Source organism: Peromyscus maniculatus, chromosome 21 (assembly GCF_049852395.1).
Source record: "Peromyscus maniculatus bairdii isolate BWxNUB_F1_BW_parent chromosome 21, HU_Pman_BW_mat_3.1, whole genome shotgun sequence".
NCBI classification, from domain to species: Eukaryota; Metazoa; Chordata; class Mammalia; order Rodentia; family Cricetidae; genus Peromyscus; species Peromyscus maniculatus.
The window spans coordinates 4,095,255-4,112,687 of record NC_134872.1 but is presented as its reverse complement, the minus strand read 5'-3'; the positions used below and the strand labels follow the sequence as shown (position 1 = coordinate 4,112,687).

Here is a 17,433-nt window from a genome sequence, read left to right as displayed (position 1 = left end):
TTAGCCAGCTACGCTTTCTTGTTCTCTCTCTCTCTCTCTCTCTCTCTCTCTCTCTCTCTCTCTCTCTTTCTCTTTGGATTTACACCTGGGACACTAGGTGGCTGTTTTGAAAATCCCCTCGGATTTCTACTGTTCTAGGCAGATTTAGTAAGTCATAACATATCAGATATTTTAAAGGAAACTATCTAAAAGAGAATTTTTTCCACATTAAAAAACAAATGGATTTTATGTGTATATTGGAAGAAAATTGGTTTTTGTTCGAAATTTTAGGCAGTCTGACAATGGAACAACTATATAATATTAGTATTGGTGGAATTATGCAACTTATCTCTATAGTAATCCACATTTTAATATTTAAAAAGATAGTCAATTTGAGTGCCAGGATAACAGCTTTAGAAGAACTTGTTAAACCTGTAAAAATTCAGACAGAAGAAATTAACAGTGAAGTTGTTTCAAGTCGGGATCATAGGGTTGCAGAAAGAAAGCCTGTTTTCACACAGTCACCCTTAATTTATCCTGTAACCATACAGCAGATGCCTGATCAAATGGCTACACAAAATATTTGGGCTCCAATTGAAATGTTGGATTTAAAAAGGTTTAAGGAGGCAATAGTATCTTATGGCATGCATTCCCCATATGTAAAGCAAATGTTAAACTCTTGGTCAACATATAATAGGATAGTACCACAGGACTGGCGGGACCTTGCACAAGGTGTTCTGGAACCCAGCCAGAGACTTCAATTTCTGACTTGGTTTAAGGAGGAGGCTAAAAACATAGAAAAACAATGGAGGGATAAAGGAATACAAGTTTGCCAGGATCAGCTTACTGGCGAAGGCCAATATGCTTCAGTTCAAACACAATGTTTATATGATGTCCAAACCCTAATTTTATGTCGAACGGCAGCCTTGAATGCATGGGACAGAGTTGAGGAACCAGGAAAAAAATCTGAGTCATTTACAAAGGTGAAGCAAGGCCCAAAAGAGTCTTTTACAGATTTTTTACAAAGACTGGCTTCAGCAGTAAAGAGAATGGTCTCGGATTCAGACGCTGGTAAGGCAATAATTGAATCTTTGGCCTTTGAGAATGCGAATGCAGCATGCAAAAGAATAATCAGGCCATTAAGGGCAAGATCTGCACCTATGGAAGATTGGATTAGAGAAACAATTAATGTTGAAGCTGATGAGCATGATGATACATGGGTAGGAGAAGTAATTTCAAAAGGTTTGAGGAGTGTTAGATGTTTTGGATGTGGAAAGCAAGGACATTTAAAAAGGGACTGTAGACAGGTCATTCCCAGAAACAATGTTTCTTCAAGGAACAATGGCAACAGAATGCCCCTTCCTTCTGGAGTATGCAGAAGGTGTGGTAAGGGAAAACACTGGACCAACGAATGTAGATCAACAAAGGACAGACAGGGTAATCCTTTGCCTCAGTCTTCAGGAAACTCCCAGAGGGGCCTCGCGCAGGCCCCCAGTGCAAATCCAGTTCAAACCTTTCCTGCAGCCATAGAGGAAATCCCTGCTCTGGAGAGCGATTAAATAACCAAATGCCTATTGGAATAAATCATGCTGGTCAGGTTGATGAAACAGAGAGAGAAGAGAAAATTCAGGAGAAAACATAAAGAAAATTTTTTGGCAAACTTCTATTAATGAACAAAGACCAAAATTAACGATAAAAATAAATGGTGTTTTGTTGTCTGGTCTGGTAGACACAGGTGCGGATGTTACCATAATTGCACCAGAATTTTGGCATCCAAGTTGGCCTCTTCAGGAGGTAAACGTTCAACTGTTAGGAACTGGGACATTATCTCAGGTGAAACAGAGTGCAAGATGGCTCGAATGTATAGGTCCAGAAGGACAAAGAGGAAAATTAAAACCATATGTGGCTAACATAACTATGAACCTGTGGGGTCGAGACTTGTTGCAACAATGGAATACTCAGATTAACATCCCTCCAATCTCAGAAACAAATCATAAACTAGCACATGTTACTGAGAGAAATATTAGAAGATATTGTTCTAATGAGTGGTCACCAGCCATCCATATTATACAAGAACAGGGCACAATAACTGATGATCTTCCAAAGACACCAACAGCTTTACCTTTAAAATGGTTAACAGACAAGCCTGTATGGGTCCAGCAATGGCCTTTAACAACAGAGAAACTCCAGGCTTTAGAAGAGCTGGTAGAAGAACAGTTAAATGTTCAGCATATTGAAGAATCAACCAGCCCTTGGAATTCTCCTGTATTTGTTGTTAAAAAGAAATCTGGTAAATGGAGAATGGTAACAGACCTTAGAGCAATTAACAAAGTAATTCAGCCAATGGGCTCTCTACAATCTGGGATGCCTTTGCCTACTCTGTTACCAAAAGGATGGCCTCTCATCGTTATTGATTTAAAAGAATGCTTCTTTTCAATACCCTTACAAGAAAAAGACAAAGAAAGATTTGCTTTTACAGTACCTACTTATAATAATTCTCAACCAGTTAAAAGATTTCAATGGAGGGTCCTCCCACAGGGAATGTTGAATAGCCCAACTCTGTGCCAATACTTTGTACAACAGCCATTGGAAGTGATACGTAAAAAATTTCCTAAATCTATAATTTATCATTATATGGACGATATTTTACTAGCTGACTCAAATGCAGATACTTTAGAAATAATGTTTGAAGAAGTAAAGAAAATTTTGCCTTGCTGGGGATTACAAATTGCTCCTGAGAAGATACAAAGAGGAGATTCTATTAATTATTTAGGATATAAAATAGAGCTACAAAAAATTAGACCCCAAAAGGTGCAAATTCGGAGAGATAGACTACAGACTCTTAATGACTTTCAAAGATTATTTGGAGACATTTCTCATCTACGAACTATTGTTGGGGTAAAAAATGATGAACTGACTAATTTGTTCAAAACCTTAGAAGATGACAAGGACTTAAATAGTCCAAGAGAATTATCACCTGAAGCTGAGAAAGAATTGGCCTTGGTAGAAAAGAAAGTGCATGAAGGACACATGGATCGTATTGATCCAAACCTGGATTGCATTTTGGTTATTTTACCTTCTAGGTGTTCTCCTACTGGAATATTAATGCAGAGGGAAGATATTATATTGGAATGGATATTTTTACCAAATAAACCAAATAAAAAATTAAAAACTTATGTGGAAAAAATCTCTGACTTGATTTACAAAGGAAAATTGAGACTTCGTCAATTAGCAGGCATAGACCCAGCAGAAATTGTTGTACCATTAACTAAGGAGGACACTGAAAAATTATGGACAGAAAGTGAACCTTGGCAAAGAGCTTGCAGTAATTTTTTGGGAGAAATTAACAGCAAATATCCAAAAAGCAATAGAATTGATCTTATAAAGAGAGCTGATTGGATCTTGCCTCGAATTGTACGGCAAAAACCCATATCTGGAGTTTGTACATTTTATACAGATGCCAACAAAGAAGGAAAGGCAGGTTACAAACCAGAAAATTTAAGTAAAGTGGTTCAAAGTCCGTATAATTCAGTTCAAAAATCAGAATTGTATGCTATTTTGTTGGTATTAATGGATTTTTCAGAACCTCTCAACATAGTAACTGACTCTCAGTATGCTGAAAGAGTGGTGTTACATATTGAGACTGCAGAATTTATCCCTGATGCTTCAGAATCAACTTCACTATTTATTCAATTACAAGATACAATCAGGAAAAGGAATCATCCTTTATATATAACTCACATTCGATCCCATACTGGTCTGCCAGGCCCTCTAGCACAAGGCAATGATGAGATTGATAAATTATTGATAGGAAATGTGCTGGAGGCCTCAGAATTTCATAAAAAGCATCATGTCATTAGTAAAGGTTTAAAAAAGGATTTTTCCATAACCTGGCAACAAGCCAAAGAAATGTCCTAGTTGTTCCTTCTACAATCAAACGCCATTACCAGCAGGATGTAACCCAAAGGGTACTCAGAGAAATGAAATCTGGCAGATGGACGTGTTTCACTTTGCAGAATTTGGAAAATTGAAATATGTACACCACACTATCGATACTTATTCAGGATTTCAATGGGCAACTGCTTTGAGTTCTGAAAAGGCTGATTCTGTAATCACTCATTTGCTAGAAGTTATGGCCATCATGGGTATACCTGCACAAATCAAAACTGACAATGCTCCATCATATGTCTCTGTTAAAATGAAACAGTTTTTTGCTTATTACAATATAAAGCATATTACAGGCATACCACATAATCCTACAGGTCAAGCAGTTATAGAAAGATCAAACAGAACTCTAAAGGATATGCTAAATAAACAGAAATGGGTAACAAAAACCCCCAGAAATAGACTGCATAATGCTCTTCTAACTTTGAATTTTCTGAATGCCAATGAGAAAGGAACAACAGCTGCAGAGAGACATTGGATGATAGAAAAAACTACAGAATTAAATCAGCCTATATACTTTAAGGATGTGCTGACTTCAGAATGGAAACCAGGGTATGTATTACATTGGGGACGAGGTTTTGCTTTTGTTTCTACAGGAGAAGATAAGCTGTGGGTACCATCAAAATTGATAAAGGTTCGATTTGAACAAGAGAGACCTCTTAATTAGAGGAGGTAATAGTTCATCAACCAGCATGAACATCCAATTTAAACTAACTTGTATCAATAACACATGCCTTTTCATTTAATCAGATAATAACTTGTCAAAAGGAAACATCCCCAAAATTAGTCTTGGGGAAAGGTTTTTGGTTTTGTCTTTGAGGAGAATGAAGGTTAAGGAATTTGAAGAACACTGGACAAATGAGACAACTGAAGAAAAGGGACAAATCATCTATCCCAAGAAACAGAGTGAAACGGTGTATGGATATATATTATCTAAAAAATTTTATGTCTTCCTAAATGTTTTTTTGCTTTTCTCTAAAGATTTAACACTATTGGTTTTCTAATAGTCCCAGTTCAATTAAAATTTAAAGCTGACTTTGGAGTTGGAGAATGGCTCTCTCCTTCTTTAAAATCAAGCATGTTGTTAAAAGGAAAATGCAAATTCCCTGTATCATGCCAGAATAAGAGCCATCTTCTGCTATGGTACAGGACAAAAGCCAAATTAATTAAGGGACTATTCTATTACTAATCTCAACTCTTTGATTCTATTCTGATTCTTTAAACTTTTCTCAAAGTATAAATTTTATATCAAAATTTACAAGATTTATATATATATATATATATATATATATATATATATATATATATATATACATTTTAAACTTTGTTAAGATATGAATGGTCACATAGAGTACTAACTAATTCTAGAAAAAAGGCTAGCTGTATATATATGTTTTTGTGTTCGAGTCTCTTATCAGTTTTCTGCAGGAAATCATGGCCAGGCTTAACATCAACTGAAGTCTCCAGAAAGATGATGGGGCCCCACAACAACAACAATTCCATGTGGACAATAATAATATCATTAAGCTGACAAACATCATCCATAGATCAGCTTTGAACTACAAGGTGCTCAGAGCAATTTTGAGATGACTAGCTGAGATGATCCAGTCTCAAAGACTACTTGAATAAGGACTTGAGATAAACCCTGAACTTTGGCATTATACACAGACTGGATAATGAAGGATATAGTTACCTCTCCTAGAACTTGACAATTAACCTAAAATTTTTCTTTCAGGATAAAGAAATCTTCGCCCATACCCAGCAGGAAGCAATTTTAAGAATACGACGCCCACATTCCCGAAGAGGTGGTGTGGGGCGGGTGGTTTTTTGGTCTTTTTAATGGGTTTTGGGTCTGGGATAATTTTCAGTATTTAGGGGGGTTGGTTACAAGTTATTGTGAAGGGTTAGGAAAAAGGCTAAGCAAAGGAGATTAGATTTAAGGTTCTTGTTTAAAAAAAAGAAAGAAAGAAAGAAAGAAAGAAAGAAAGAAAGAAAGAAAGAAAAGAAAAAGACAATTACTAATACTTTACATTGGATTGAATTGTTTTATATTGTATACAAATTTGAAACTGATATTGTTAGAAAATGCTATATGTATATTTCTAATTGTATTTATACCATTCATTTAACAATGTAATGCAATTTTCTGATCCTTGAATGTTATTATTATCAACTATTAGGATATAAAGAAATGAACGTTAGTAGTTAGACATTACAATAGAACTTGTAGTCATATTAGATATGTTTTAAAAATTGAGCAGAGATGTTTTAGACAGGTCATGTTCAAACCCTTCAGAGATCTACAGAATATGGCATTTAAAATATTTTAATAACTTGGAAAATTTTTCTTTTTTGAGACATGTTGGTTTTTGGCAGTACTAATCTACTTCAGAGAAAATATGGGCATTGAAGAAACTGTATACGGAGTCAACTTTCATTGTGGCAAAAGTTAGCCACTTGACAGCAAAGAATCCTCGAATCAACAGGACAAAATGGACAGACAGAACACGAAACAAGGGACTACTGATTCTTGCCAAAACAAGTGTGGTTATGGCTTTATCAAAAGGCATCTTCTGAGGCTAGGACAATATGGCCCCATCCCTGAAGTGGCCTTCGCATCCGGAAAAGGTACGGTGCCCTTTTCTTCGAAGGCAGCTTAACAGGCAGAGGGCCGATGGCTTCTGTTGTACAATGGAACAGCAGCTGAAAGCTCATGCCTCTCGATAGTAGACTGGCATTTAATAGAGGGACGTGGAGAAGAAGGGGATGCTGAGATGAAGCCATATATACAAAGCCAAGAAGAATGGACAGCTGAGTTCAAAAACTGTCAACAATTTCCAGAATTTAAAATCCTGAATCATGACAGGACACTAGTGGAATTCAGGTGTTTCTGATACGTGGACTGCTCTCACCCAATGTGAGGTTGAACTGTTGACCTTGTGTACATCCTACTTCACAAATGAGTCTGTCAGATACACTAAGCCTATAGGCTGAAGATGATGCCCCAACACTGCGGAGAAACCTCAGGTGACTGTCCAGGCAGCTGGCTGTTTCTGTCAACTCACAAAATTTTTTGGAAGTTGCTTGCATGCACTTCCTGTTTTTATTTTTGTTAGCTAATATTATTCCCTTCTTGGGTCTCTGAGGGAGTTGAAGATTAGTTAGTTATGGTTGAAGATTAGTTAGTTATAGTTGAAAATTAATTAGGATAGAAAGTACATTAGATACATCTTGGATTTGCCAAAATAGGATAGATAATGGAATTATTTTCTCTGATTTGTCAAATACCTGTTTAGGTATTTATTACTTGTATATATTGTATATAGTTATTGTACTTTTGTATATAGTTTTTCTTTTGTTAGTTATAACCTTTTGCTTTTTTTCTTTTTATTAAAATAGAAAAGAGGAAATGTGGTGGTAATCTAATTGTACTGAAATGTGATTTTGATTGTATGTTAATAATAAAGTTGTCTGGGGGTCAGAACTATTAGAGCCATAGCAAGAGTGTGGCAGTGGTGGCACACGCCTTTAATCCCATAGATCTCTGTGTGTTCAGGGATATAGCCAGCATTGGAGACATATGCCTTTAAGACCTAGGGGGCTGTACATTCAGACAGTGACGAGGCAGTCATGTGTATGGGTTTACAACCAATGAGAAGGCAGAACAACATAGTATAAAAAAAAAAAAACAAAAAACGAACAGACAGGAAGTAGGTCTCTTTCGGGAAGCTGGGACACCGTAGGCGGAAGGGTGAGATTTTAGCTCTGAGCTCTGACCTCTTGGCTTTCTCTTTTACATTGTTTCTGTGTTTCTTATTTAATAAGACAGTTGGTTACATCAATAAGGCACACCCAAGAGGAGTAGCTGGTGAGAAATAATCAAACTGAGGGCTGATATCTATAAAATAGAAACAAGGAGAACAATACAAAGAATCAATGAAACAAAGAGTTGGTTCTTTGAGAAAGTCAACAAGATAGACAAATCTTTATACAAACTATAAGACTGAAAGAAAATATCTAAATTAGCAAAATCAGAACTGAAAAGGGGGGCATAAGAACAGACACTGAGGAAATCTAAAGAATCATTAGGTCATACTTTAAAAACCTATACTCTACAAAACTGAAAACTCTAAAAGCAATGGACAATTTTCTTGATAGATACCACTTGCCAAAGTTAAATCAAGATCAGATAAACAATTTAAATAGACCTATAATCCCTAAGGAAATAGAAGCAGTCATTAAAAGTCTCCCAACAAAAAAGTCTAGGGCCAAACATTTTTGTCCAGAATTCTACCAGATTTTCAAAGAAAAATTATTACCTCCAAAACTCCTCAAATTATTCCACAAAATAGAAACCATAGGAACATTGCAAAAATTATTTTATGAGGCCACAGTCACCCTGGTACTCAAATGACACAAAGATACAACAAAGGAAATGAATTACAAACTGATTTCCCTTAGGAACATAGATGCAAAAATACTCCACAAAATACTTGCAAATAAATATACTGAAAGAAAAAAAACCCACATGATCATCTCTTTAGATGCTAAAAACAGCTTTGAAAAAATCCAACATTCCTTCTTGATAAACGTTTTGGAGAGATCAGGGATACAAGGGACCTGCCTAAGCATAATCAAGGCAATTCACAGCAAATCTACAGCCAACATCAAATTAAATGGAGAGAAACAAAGCTATTCAACTAAAATCAGGAACAAAACAAGGCTGTCAACTCTGTCCATATTTGTTCAGAATTGGTTTGGAAGTTCTAACTAGAGAAATCAGACAACTGAAGGAGATCAAGAGGCTATAAATAGGAAAGGAAGAAGTCAGAGACTGATTTTATAGGATCTTTGCTCAGATGTCACCATGTCACTTTGCTGAATGACACCATGCTGAACACCTATCTTTTTTTTTAAGCGTCCTTAAGGCAGGGTGGATGGCTGAGATGCAGAGAGCACCTTCTGATCCTGCCCAGAACCAAGTTCAGTTCCCAGCACCCACACTCAGGGAATATGACACCCTCTTCTGACCTCCAGGAGCCCGGCACTCACCTGACCACACCCACATGGATACCACACGTCCACTGTGATGGATTTCCTGAGCAATCTCCCCACAGTGCTGGGTAGTTGTACTTTGTTCCCTAGTTGGTGGGGCTATTTGGGGAGGTTGAGGTTTAAGAGGTGTGACTTGCTGCAGAAAGTATGGTACTGGGGGAGGGAGGGGCTAGGAGAGTCAAACAATCAGCCAAGCAGTGGTGGTGCAAGCCTTTAATCCCAGCACTCAGAAGGCAGAGCCAAGTAGATCTCTGTGAATTTGAGGCCAGCCTGATCTACAAAGTGAGTTCCAGGAAAGGCGCAAAACTACACAGAGAAACCCCGTCTCAAAAAAACAAACAAACAAACAAAAAAAAAACCAAATAAACAAAAAAAGAAAAACAAGAGTCAAACAATTTGCTTCTATATTGCTCTCTCTGCTTCCTGTTTGCAACTGAAGATGTGAGGTCTCAGCTTCCTGCTTGCCCCACCATGCCTGCAGCTCTGTGCACTGCTTGCCTGCCGTGATGCACTCTTATCCACTGTAGCTGTAGCCCAAACAAACTCTTTAAATGTTGTTTTGGTCATGGTATTTTATCATAGCATCAGAAAGGTAATTAACACAAACACATAATTAAAAAAATAATTTTGAGATGGTGTCAATATGTAGACCAGGCTAGACTTGAACTCAAAGATATCTACCTGACTCTACTTTGAAAGGGCCAGGAATAAACCATGTATGTGTCAGCATGCCACACTAAAAAAATTAATAAATATAAAAAAACAATAGCTCTCTACCCTGTTCCTCTCCCCTGCACTCTGGACACCTTCCCTTCTGCCCTACACCTCCCCACACAACCTGTCCTTTTTATTCCCTTACACTGTATCACAGGCATCTTCCCACCACAGCACTTGCTCCAGGAGACCAGCAACTCTGTATCACTTCCCAGTGTGTCTTAGAAACAGGACTTCATCTCACATCTGGAACAGACACTGTGGGCTGATCACAATGGGCACTGCTGTGTCCCCTGCTTGAGGAGTGGATTTCCTCCACCCCAGATGGAGACAGTGACAGCTGACCAAGGAAAACATCCATCCAGGTTCAGCTCGGTGAACCCTGAGCTCACTGGTCACTCACAGGAGCCCGGGTGAGTCAGGGGATAACCACTGGGCTGCCCACCCCAGTGTGCATGTCACTCACCCAGCTGCATCACTGCAGTCCCCTGCACAGCTCCCAGCAGCTCCACTCAACAGTCTCCTCTCCCTCAGGAACTGCAGCTGGTTTAACCCTGAGAGGGAAGTGCTACATTGTGTCAGCTCCGTGAACCTGTAGCTTCTTGTGTTTCCTGAGCCTCCTCAGCTCCTCCTGGCTCCAGCAGGGATGTTTCAGTCTAGAGGAAAATTCACACCCTCACCTCCCTCTTCTACAGAAGCTCCCTTGATTAACACAACCTCAGGCCACATGCTGGTGTGTCGGGTGCAGCACCAGGTCCCCTCACACTGAGGTCAGAGTCACCTGAGCTTCCCCTCAGCAAAGCCCTCCCTCCCTCTCCACCTGCCTTTCTGTCTTTGATCCATGATCCTATTTATTTTTTATTCATTCATCAAAAGTTTATTGAGTATGAATGTTTGCTGGGTCTGAAAGACCCCCACTCCATTATGAGGACATGGGGCGTTGGGCCGATGAAATGCCCCCCCCTTCCCCCCGGTTCCAGTAACTTAGCCTAAGAAACGCCATTCTGAAGGAATCAGAAAAACAGGAGTTCACAGTTGTGGCCAGCCATCCGGCCTTGAGAGAGAGATAACTGTGGTCGGCGGCCTTGAGAGAAAAACCGTTGAGTCAAATCAGGATATTTTATGGCTGGCCCCCTGGCCTTGAGGAATAAGCAGCTGGGCTGGAAAAACACCCACTATACCCTGGGCAAGGCCAAGTCAGCCACACATATCAAATTTCTGAGAATTAAGAATACGACCCCAAGTTCACCCTGGCCTTCACTGAAACAACCAATAGGAGCCCTGTAACTATGCTTCTCGCTTCTGTAACCGCACCTCTGCTCCTGGGATCCTATAAAAAGTCCCCCTTGCACTAGGAAGGCCCGCAAGTCCTCCGAGAGACTTCGCCCCAGGTACCTGTGTATCTGAATAAACCCTCTTGCTGTTTACATCTGATCTGTGGTTCGGCGTGTTCCTTGGGTTTGGGGTCTCTCCTGAAGGAAGATCTCCTCTGGGGGTCTTTCAGGTCCCAGGCACTGGAAGTCATCATCCCTCACAAGACAAAGACGGCTGCATCATGACAGAGATTGTCACCTTCTTGGTCTTCAAACATCTCAGCTAAACTCCTGGACTCCTGACTCAAGGTCACAAACCTAGAAAACTGCAGGGGCTGGACCCGGAGCAGGGGTGAAGTAATTTCCATCTCTGGTGTTCCCACAATCTATTTTATAAAAGGTTCATTAATTGTATGCCTATGAGTGTTTTTCTTGGCTGTATGTGTTTGTACCATGTGCCTATCTGATGTCCACAGGGGCACTGGAAACCATGGAACAGGAGTTATGGATGGTGTGAGCCATGGTGTGGGTGCTGGGATCTGAACCCGGGTCCTCTGCAGGAGCAGCAAGTGCTCATAACCCCTCAGCCAATTCTTCAGTCCTTGGGATCATTTTTTAAAAAAATAAACTTAAATCTAGAGTAGATTCAGCCTGTAAATCCTTGAGTCACCACTGGGGGCAGCACCAGGATTCCCAGAGACAGAGAGAGGGAGGGGACCTTGGGCAGAACCCAGCTCCAACAGGACAGACTGAGATGAGACACTGTGCATCCCTCCTCTCTGCCCATCCTACAACCCGGGTTAGATTCTGAAAGATGGAGAAGGAGAGGACCTCAGGGAGGGGCCTGGAAGGAGGCAGAAGCTCAGGAGACTGAAGTTCATCTCCTCAGCCCACAGTCTCCTGAGTCAGGGCCTTAGCTGGGCCTTGGGGGGCAAGGATGGACAAACACGTCTTTTAAAAAAAAAAAAAAAGATTTATTTATTTATTATGTATACCGTATGTATGACTGCAGGCCAGAAGAGGGCACCAGATCTGATCATGGATGGTTGTGAGCCACCATGTGGTTGCTGGGAATTGAACTCAGGTCCTCTGGAAGAGCAGTCAGTGCTCTTAACCTCTGAGCCATCTCTCCAGCCAGACAAACACCTCTTAATGCTGTCACTCATGGAGCCCGAGGGACAATGAGACAGGCACCATTCACAGGAACAAGAACAGGCCTAGTCCTCCATACAAACTAAAAAGGTAAGAAATAAACAGAGAAGACGGGGTGAAGAGTCATGGCCAGGTCAGAGCCCAGGCTGACCTGTCACAGCAGCCCTGGCTGCTCACAATCCTGGGGATAGGACAAGGCTCTGTCATCCCAGTGTCCCTGTGATCACAGACTCTCAGCATGTGGTTCAAGTGATGAAGAGAACAGAGCCAGGAGGTGACAGAGCTGAGGAGTGACCATGTCACAGCCAACAATGGACTGAGCTCCACCTGGGCACAGTCCTGTTCACACTCAGCTCCCACAGCCTCATCTTGTCCACCAGATACACACAGCATAATGAACACAGATTCGAGAAGGTTCTCCATGATGCCATTTATTTCCTCCACAAGCTCTAAGTATTTCAATCCTTTAATTTACCCATCAATCCCCCTGTCAGATCAAGGACATGAACAACCAAGTTCACATTCAGATTCTTATTTTCAGTGGGGAGTCAGGGGCTGCAGCTCAGGGCAGCATGGAGGTGACAGGATGGAGATGTCCCCTCCTGCCTGCTGGACCAGGAAGGTTGGCTGTGGAAGGGAACACAGGCAGTGCAGGGACAGGGTCCTGGTGTGCAGTGGTGGCCGGGCTCCCCAGTTCTTCACATTGAGCCCACAGGGTCACAGGGAACATCAGACACTGTTGCTGAGAGTGAACTGAGGGGCTCAGGACATCACAGGAGAGACCTGAGCACATCTCTGTCACTCTGTCAGGACAGGCAGCTGTCTTCACACTACAAACAAGAGTCATGAACAATCATTGTGAAGACAACATCCCAAAACATACCACTCACTCAGAGGGGATTCTGGGAGTCCCTGAACCCCAATCATGTCCACTTCCCCTCCCCAAATCAGGTCCCCAGAGTGTCACCTTTACAGCCTGGGTAAGACACATCAGAGCTCTGGGCACTGTGCCTACCCAGAGTAACACACACACACACACACACACACACACACACACACGAACATAAAAACAGGGCCCCAAAGATTTCCCTGAAGGAGTGATCATGGATGGCCAGAACTCATCAACATCTCCAGTCACTTCAATGGCTTCAGGGACAATCGTGCTCCCCACACTTACATGGAAATGGAGCATAGTTCTCTCTTCTTCTACCTGTGAGAAGAAAAGCTGTGAGAGACCAGGGAAGACCCCGACCCTAGGAAGGTTCCAGAACTGACAGCAGACCCAGGTCAGAGACAGGAGCAATGAGGGGTGTGGATGTTTCCCATTAGCGAGGCAGAGCACACTTCTAAAAGGGGCTGAGAGAGAACCAGACCTGACCTTTCCTACCTGTGTTTCTCCTCCTCATCTTCACAACAGCCACCACAGCCCCAATGATGGCCACAGCTCCAAGGAGAACCAGAACAGCAATGTTTGCCATGATGGGGACAGTGGACTGAGGAGGCTCTGGGAAGGGAAAGACAGGAAAATAGGTGAGGGTCATGAACCCAGCTGTCAGCCCTGACCCTGCTCAGATTCTGCAGAAAGCTCCAGCTTCCCCTGACCCCAGCTCTGCACCCACACCCTCCTTACCCCATTTCAGGGTGAGGGGCTCAGACAGCCCTTCATGGTGCACATGGCATGTGTATCTCTGCTCCTCCCCAGAAGGCACCACCACAGCTGCCCACTTCTGGAAGGTTCCATCCCCTGCAGGCCTGGTCTCCACCAGCTCCATGTCCTGAGTCTGTTCCTCCCCATCCCTCTGCCAGGTCATGAAGATCTCAGCAGGGTAGAAGCCCAGGGCCCAGCACCTCAGGGTGATGTCTCCTTTCAGTGTTAGGTGATGGGTCACATGTGTCTTTGGGGGATCTGTGTGGAAGATTTGAGAAATCCCACAATTAACAAGATAAACTGAAATCTGCCAAGACAAAGTTAAACCAATGCTGACACTAAACTGTGTCTGTTTGGACAATTCTGTCATCACACTAGTGACCTCAGGGAGAGCTGGTCCCCTCATCGCAGAACTGCACATTTTCTGGGGGGACTCAGTAGCTAAGAGGGAATCCACATGAGCCAGCAGGTCAGCATGGTCTTCCTCATGTGATGTTCTATAGCATTAGTTAGGTGGTAAAAGAATAGAAGGAATGGAAAATAATTAATTTATATATGTTATTAATTGATATCAAAATAAGAAATCAGGTACAAGGCCTACATGAAGGGTGCCACCAACTCCTGCTGCCACCACTGAGGCACAATCACTCTGCCAATCTTGCTGACCAGCATAACTGTCTGTCCAGTGAACAGCCATCACCAAAGTGTGCAGCAGAAATGTGGTGAACCTCTGACACTCAGCCAGAGAAAATGACTCCCCAAGCCCTGCCTCTGGGGGACCAGATACAAGGTATTGTCACCAGGACCCCTGGAAGTGTGCTGTGGAGCCCAGGGCAGCATTCCCTGGGACCCAGCGGTGCTCACAGGGGTGTGTGGATCGTCCCTGTCACTCCTGTCCTGGAGCTGCAGAAGACCCTGTCTCTGAGGAAGTTCAATTCCTAATCCACTGGGGCAACACTGTGACTTGTTGGGGCTGAGAGAGAGCAGGAGGGCTCTGGATGTTAATATGGCAGAAAACAGTCTAAACGCATAGGAATCGTTCTTGATTAAAGGGAACACTGACCTAACTTGTCTAATTATGAAGATTAGTGGTCTCCCCTGGCACCTGTAGAGACTGAAACAAAAAATAATACAAGCAGAGGAAGAAACAATATCACCCCAGTGAAGAAGAAAAACTGTCTCAACGCAAAATAATATCTAAAAAAAAGAAAAGAAAGAAAGAAAGGCAACTCCACGATTTAGGAGTTTTTCAGGGCACACTATAAATGCTCACACTTCAGTTCCAGGAATGGATAGAATTGGGGTGTGTGAGGGATGATAACCTCACCCACAGGGATACGGGAGAATGTATTTTTGGAAGGTTCTAGAAAGTGGGTGAACCAGCCTAGGGTAGGGGCGTCCATGTCTCCCATCAGGAAAGGAGACTTCCGGTCCTGGCGTGTAAGGCTGACACACTCAGATGACAGGACTCAGTTTCCACAACCCTGATGTGGGCAGAGACCCCGGCCTGGAGAGGCCATGGCTGACAGCGGCTGCAGACTGCAGGAGCCACTGTGGTTAGGTCGGGGTCTCCTCTCCCTCCTCTGAGACAGATTTGCAGCTGTCCAGGGAGAAGGCTGAGCCTGGGGATCAGTGCGGTCCCTGCCATGCTAAATCAGGAGACCCAGGGACACTGTCTGCCCTGAGACAGGGGCATGACCCCAGCTGAGGGGTTTCTTCTTCCTCAGGACTGAGCCCAGCCCGAGGGCAGAGGGAGGAGCTGCCCGCGGCCCTGCACCTGTGCGCTGCAGTGCGTCCTTCCCGTTCTCCAGGTATCTGCGCAGCCACTCCACGCACTCATCTTTCAGGTAGGCCCTGTGTCTCTCTGCCTCACCAGCCTGCTCCCACTTGCGCCGGGTGATCTGCGCTGCCGTGTCCGCCGCCGTCCACGTGGTCAGGTCGTCGTTCAGGGCGATGAAATCGCGGCCGTCGTAGGCGTCCTGACTGTACCCGCGGAGGAATTGCCCATCGGACCCAATGTGACAGCCACACCTACGCTGGTAGGTGTGAGAGCCTGCGGGGACCTGGCGGTCAGCCCCGCCCACCGGCCCGCCCCGCGGCCCCGCCCACCTGCGGACTCCCCTAAACTGAAAGTGAAACGGGGTTCAGGTCCATGGCTCTCCTCCTGAACCTTGAGACCCCAGGCGACTCCTGCCGGTACGTAGGGACGTGGAAGGATCACGCACCGCCCTCGCTCTGGTTGTAGTAGTCCAGCAGGGTCCTCAGGTTTCCTCGGAAAGTCTGCTCCCAGCCCTTGGCTCTCCGCGTCTCCCTCAGCAAATACTCAGGCTCCTGCTCCACCCACGGCGCCAGCGGCTCCATCCTCGGAGTCTCCGCGTCGCTGTCGAAGCGCACGAACTGCGTGTCGTCCACGTAGCCGACTTCCATGTACCGGGGCTCCCCGAGGCCGGGCCGGGACTCGATGGTGTGGCAAAACCGCAGCGAGTGCGAGCCTGGGGGCAGCGCGCGGTGAGACCCCGACCCTTTCTTGGGACCCCGGGCGGGTGCGCGGGCCGGGAGGGGAGCAGGGCGCGGGGCTCGGGACGCGGTGGAGAAGGGCGGGAGGGTCTGGCTGGGCGACGCGGGGACGCGGCTTCCCCGGGGCCGCCCCCGCCCTCCCCTCAGAGTCGTTTCTCTCCCGACCCCGCACTCACCCGCGCGGGTCCGGGTCGGGGCCAGGGCGGCCGCCAGCAGCAGGAGCAGCGCGCACGGAGCCATCGCCCCCATCTGGGATCTGGGACGTCTGAGTTCTGTGGGCTGTGTGGAGTTTATAACCCTTGACCATGGCGACGCTGATTGGTTCTCTGAGATCTCGTCACCCAATGGGGGTGCGAACAGGACAGTTGTCATCCATCATTGTCTGGGCAGAAGGACTGGACACAGGTCAGGAGCTGGAGAAGTGAAACCTGGGATCTGAAGGATTCCCAGCCCTGGGCTCCCACCCCAGACCTCACTGCCTGGGGACTGAGACTTTGCTGAACCCTGTGCTGCGGGATGGAGCGCTGTGTGTCATGGTGTCTCTGAGCCCCCTGAGGACAACTGTCTCCTCAGGTTAGTCAGGATGAAACCTAAGAGCGCGAAGTTTCCAGATAAAATACACACAGCACTTAAAATGAATGTTCAGGACACAGGTGCTGTCGGAGTCCTGGTGACGGTGTGGGGCTGCCGTGGACACCTGCATCGGGAGGTGACTGGAGTTTTCACAGCTCTGCTCAAGCACTTTTGACACACTGTGTGTTACATGTGACTCTCCGTGCTGGAGTCCTACTCACCTCTGCTTTCACTTTCTACTTCAGTTATGTGTGGCTGGGATTTGAAGACATCAAGTCAACATCCACAGAAAGAAGATGTTTATAAATTTAATTTAGCTCCACACTACTGAACAGGGATGAAACCTTGAATCCCCCGTGTGTACCACTGCCATGAGAATTATCCTCTGCCCAGTGTCCACACTGCACAGGCCTAAGAAACTCAGAAGCCAACTTTTACCAGATTCAGGGTCCCACAGGCCTGTAACATTCATCTCCCTCATCTCATGAGCTTATAAAGTGTGAGAAAATGTCAGAGGGAGAGTGCCATGGATTGTGT

The 17,433-nt window shown here is 44.2% G+C and overlaps 2 protein-coding genes, 1 long non-coding RNA gene and 1 pseudogene across 8 annotated transcripts in view; 1 reads left to right on the top strand and 3 right to left on the bottom strand.

The window, feature by feature from the left end:
* LOC143269903 (H-2 class I histocompatibility antigen, Q10 alpha chain-like) overlaps positions 1 to 17,433 on the bottom strand; it is a 175,075-nt pseudogene that overhangs the window by 81,538 nt on the left and 76,104 nt on the right. The window lies entirely within an intron of this gene.
* The window catches only part of LOC143269911 (uncharacterized), a 124,292-nt gene that overhangs the window by 35,346 nt on the left and 71,513 nt on the right, over positions 1 to 17,433 (top strand). The window lies entirely within an intron of this gene.
* The window catches only part of LOC102926614 (H-2 class I histocompatibility antigen, Q10 alpha chain-like), a 139,416-nt gene that overhangs the window by 81,538 nt on the left and 40,445 nt on the right, over positions 1 to 17,433 (bottom strand). Inside the window, exon 8 of one of the 2 annotated variants that reach the window (XM_076557300.1) lies at positions 12,854 to 12,988. The exons of the other annotated variant lie outside the window; for it this stretch is intronic. Within the exon in view, the coding sequence (XP_076413415.1) occupies positions 12,984 to 12,988 (5 nt within the window). The 3' untranslated portion in view covers positions 12,854 to 12,983. Of the gene's footprint in view, positions 1 to 12,853; positions 12,989 to 17,433 lie in introns of those variants that run through there. 2 annotated transcript variants of the gene reach the window in all.
* On the bottom strand, positions 12,851 to 16,580 carry LOC143269904 (H-2 class I histocompatibility antigen, Q10 alpha chain-like). Of its 4 annotated transcripts, none has more exons than XM_076557314.1 (7): positions 16,500 to 16,580; positions 16,032 to 16,298; positions 15,584 to 15,859; positions 13,789 to 14,064; positions 13,537 to 13,662; positions 13,336 to 13,368; positions 12,851 to 12,988 (listed from the first exon to the last, which is right to left on the bottom strand). In XM_076557314.1, the coding sequence occupies exons 1-7, from the start codon at positions 16,570 to 16,572 to the stop codon at positions 12,984 to 12,986; spliced, it is 1,056 nt and encodes a 351-aa protein (XP_076413429.1). In that variant the 5' UTR covers positions 16,573 to 16,580; the 3' UTR covers positions 12,851 to 12,983. The 4 variants fall into 4 exon arrangements, with proteins under 4 accessions (XP_076413429.1, XP_076413430.1, XP_076413427.1 ...); XM_076557315.1 differs by having other exon boundaries at positions 13,546 to 13,662; XM_076557312.1 differs by lacking the exon at positions 12,851 to 12,988 and having other exon boundaries at positions 13,000 to 13,368.

Bases quoted from the DNA above. Each gene is read 5' to 3' on its own strand.
- LOC143269904 (XM_076557312.1), bottom strand. From the start codon at position 16,572: ATGGGGGCGATGGCTCCGTGCGCGCTGCTCCTGCTGCTGGCGGCCGCC. The intron at 15,860-16,031 runs GTGCGTGATCCT...AGGTCCCCGCAG, and splicing joins CTACAACCAGAGCGAGGGCG to GCTCTCACACCTACCAGCGT. The intron at 13,369-13,536 runs GTCAGGTCTGGT...TTCTTCTCACAG, and splicing joins GAGAAACACAGGTAGGAAAG to GTAGAAGAAGAGAGAACTAT.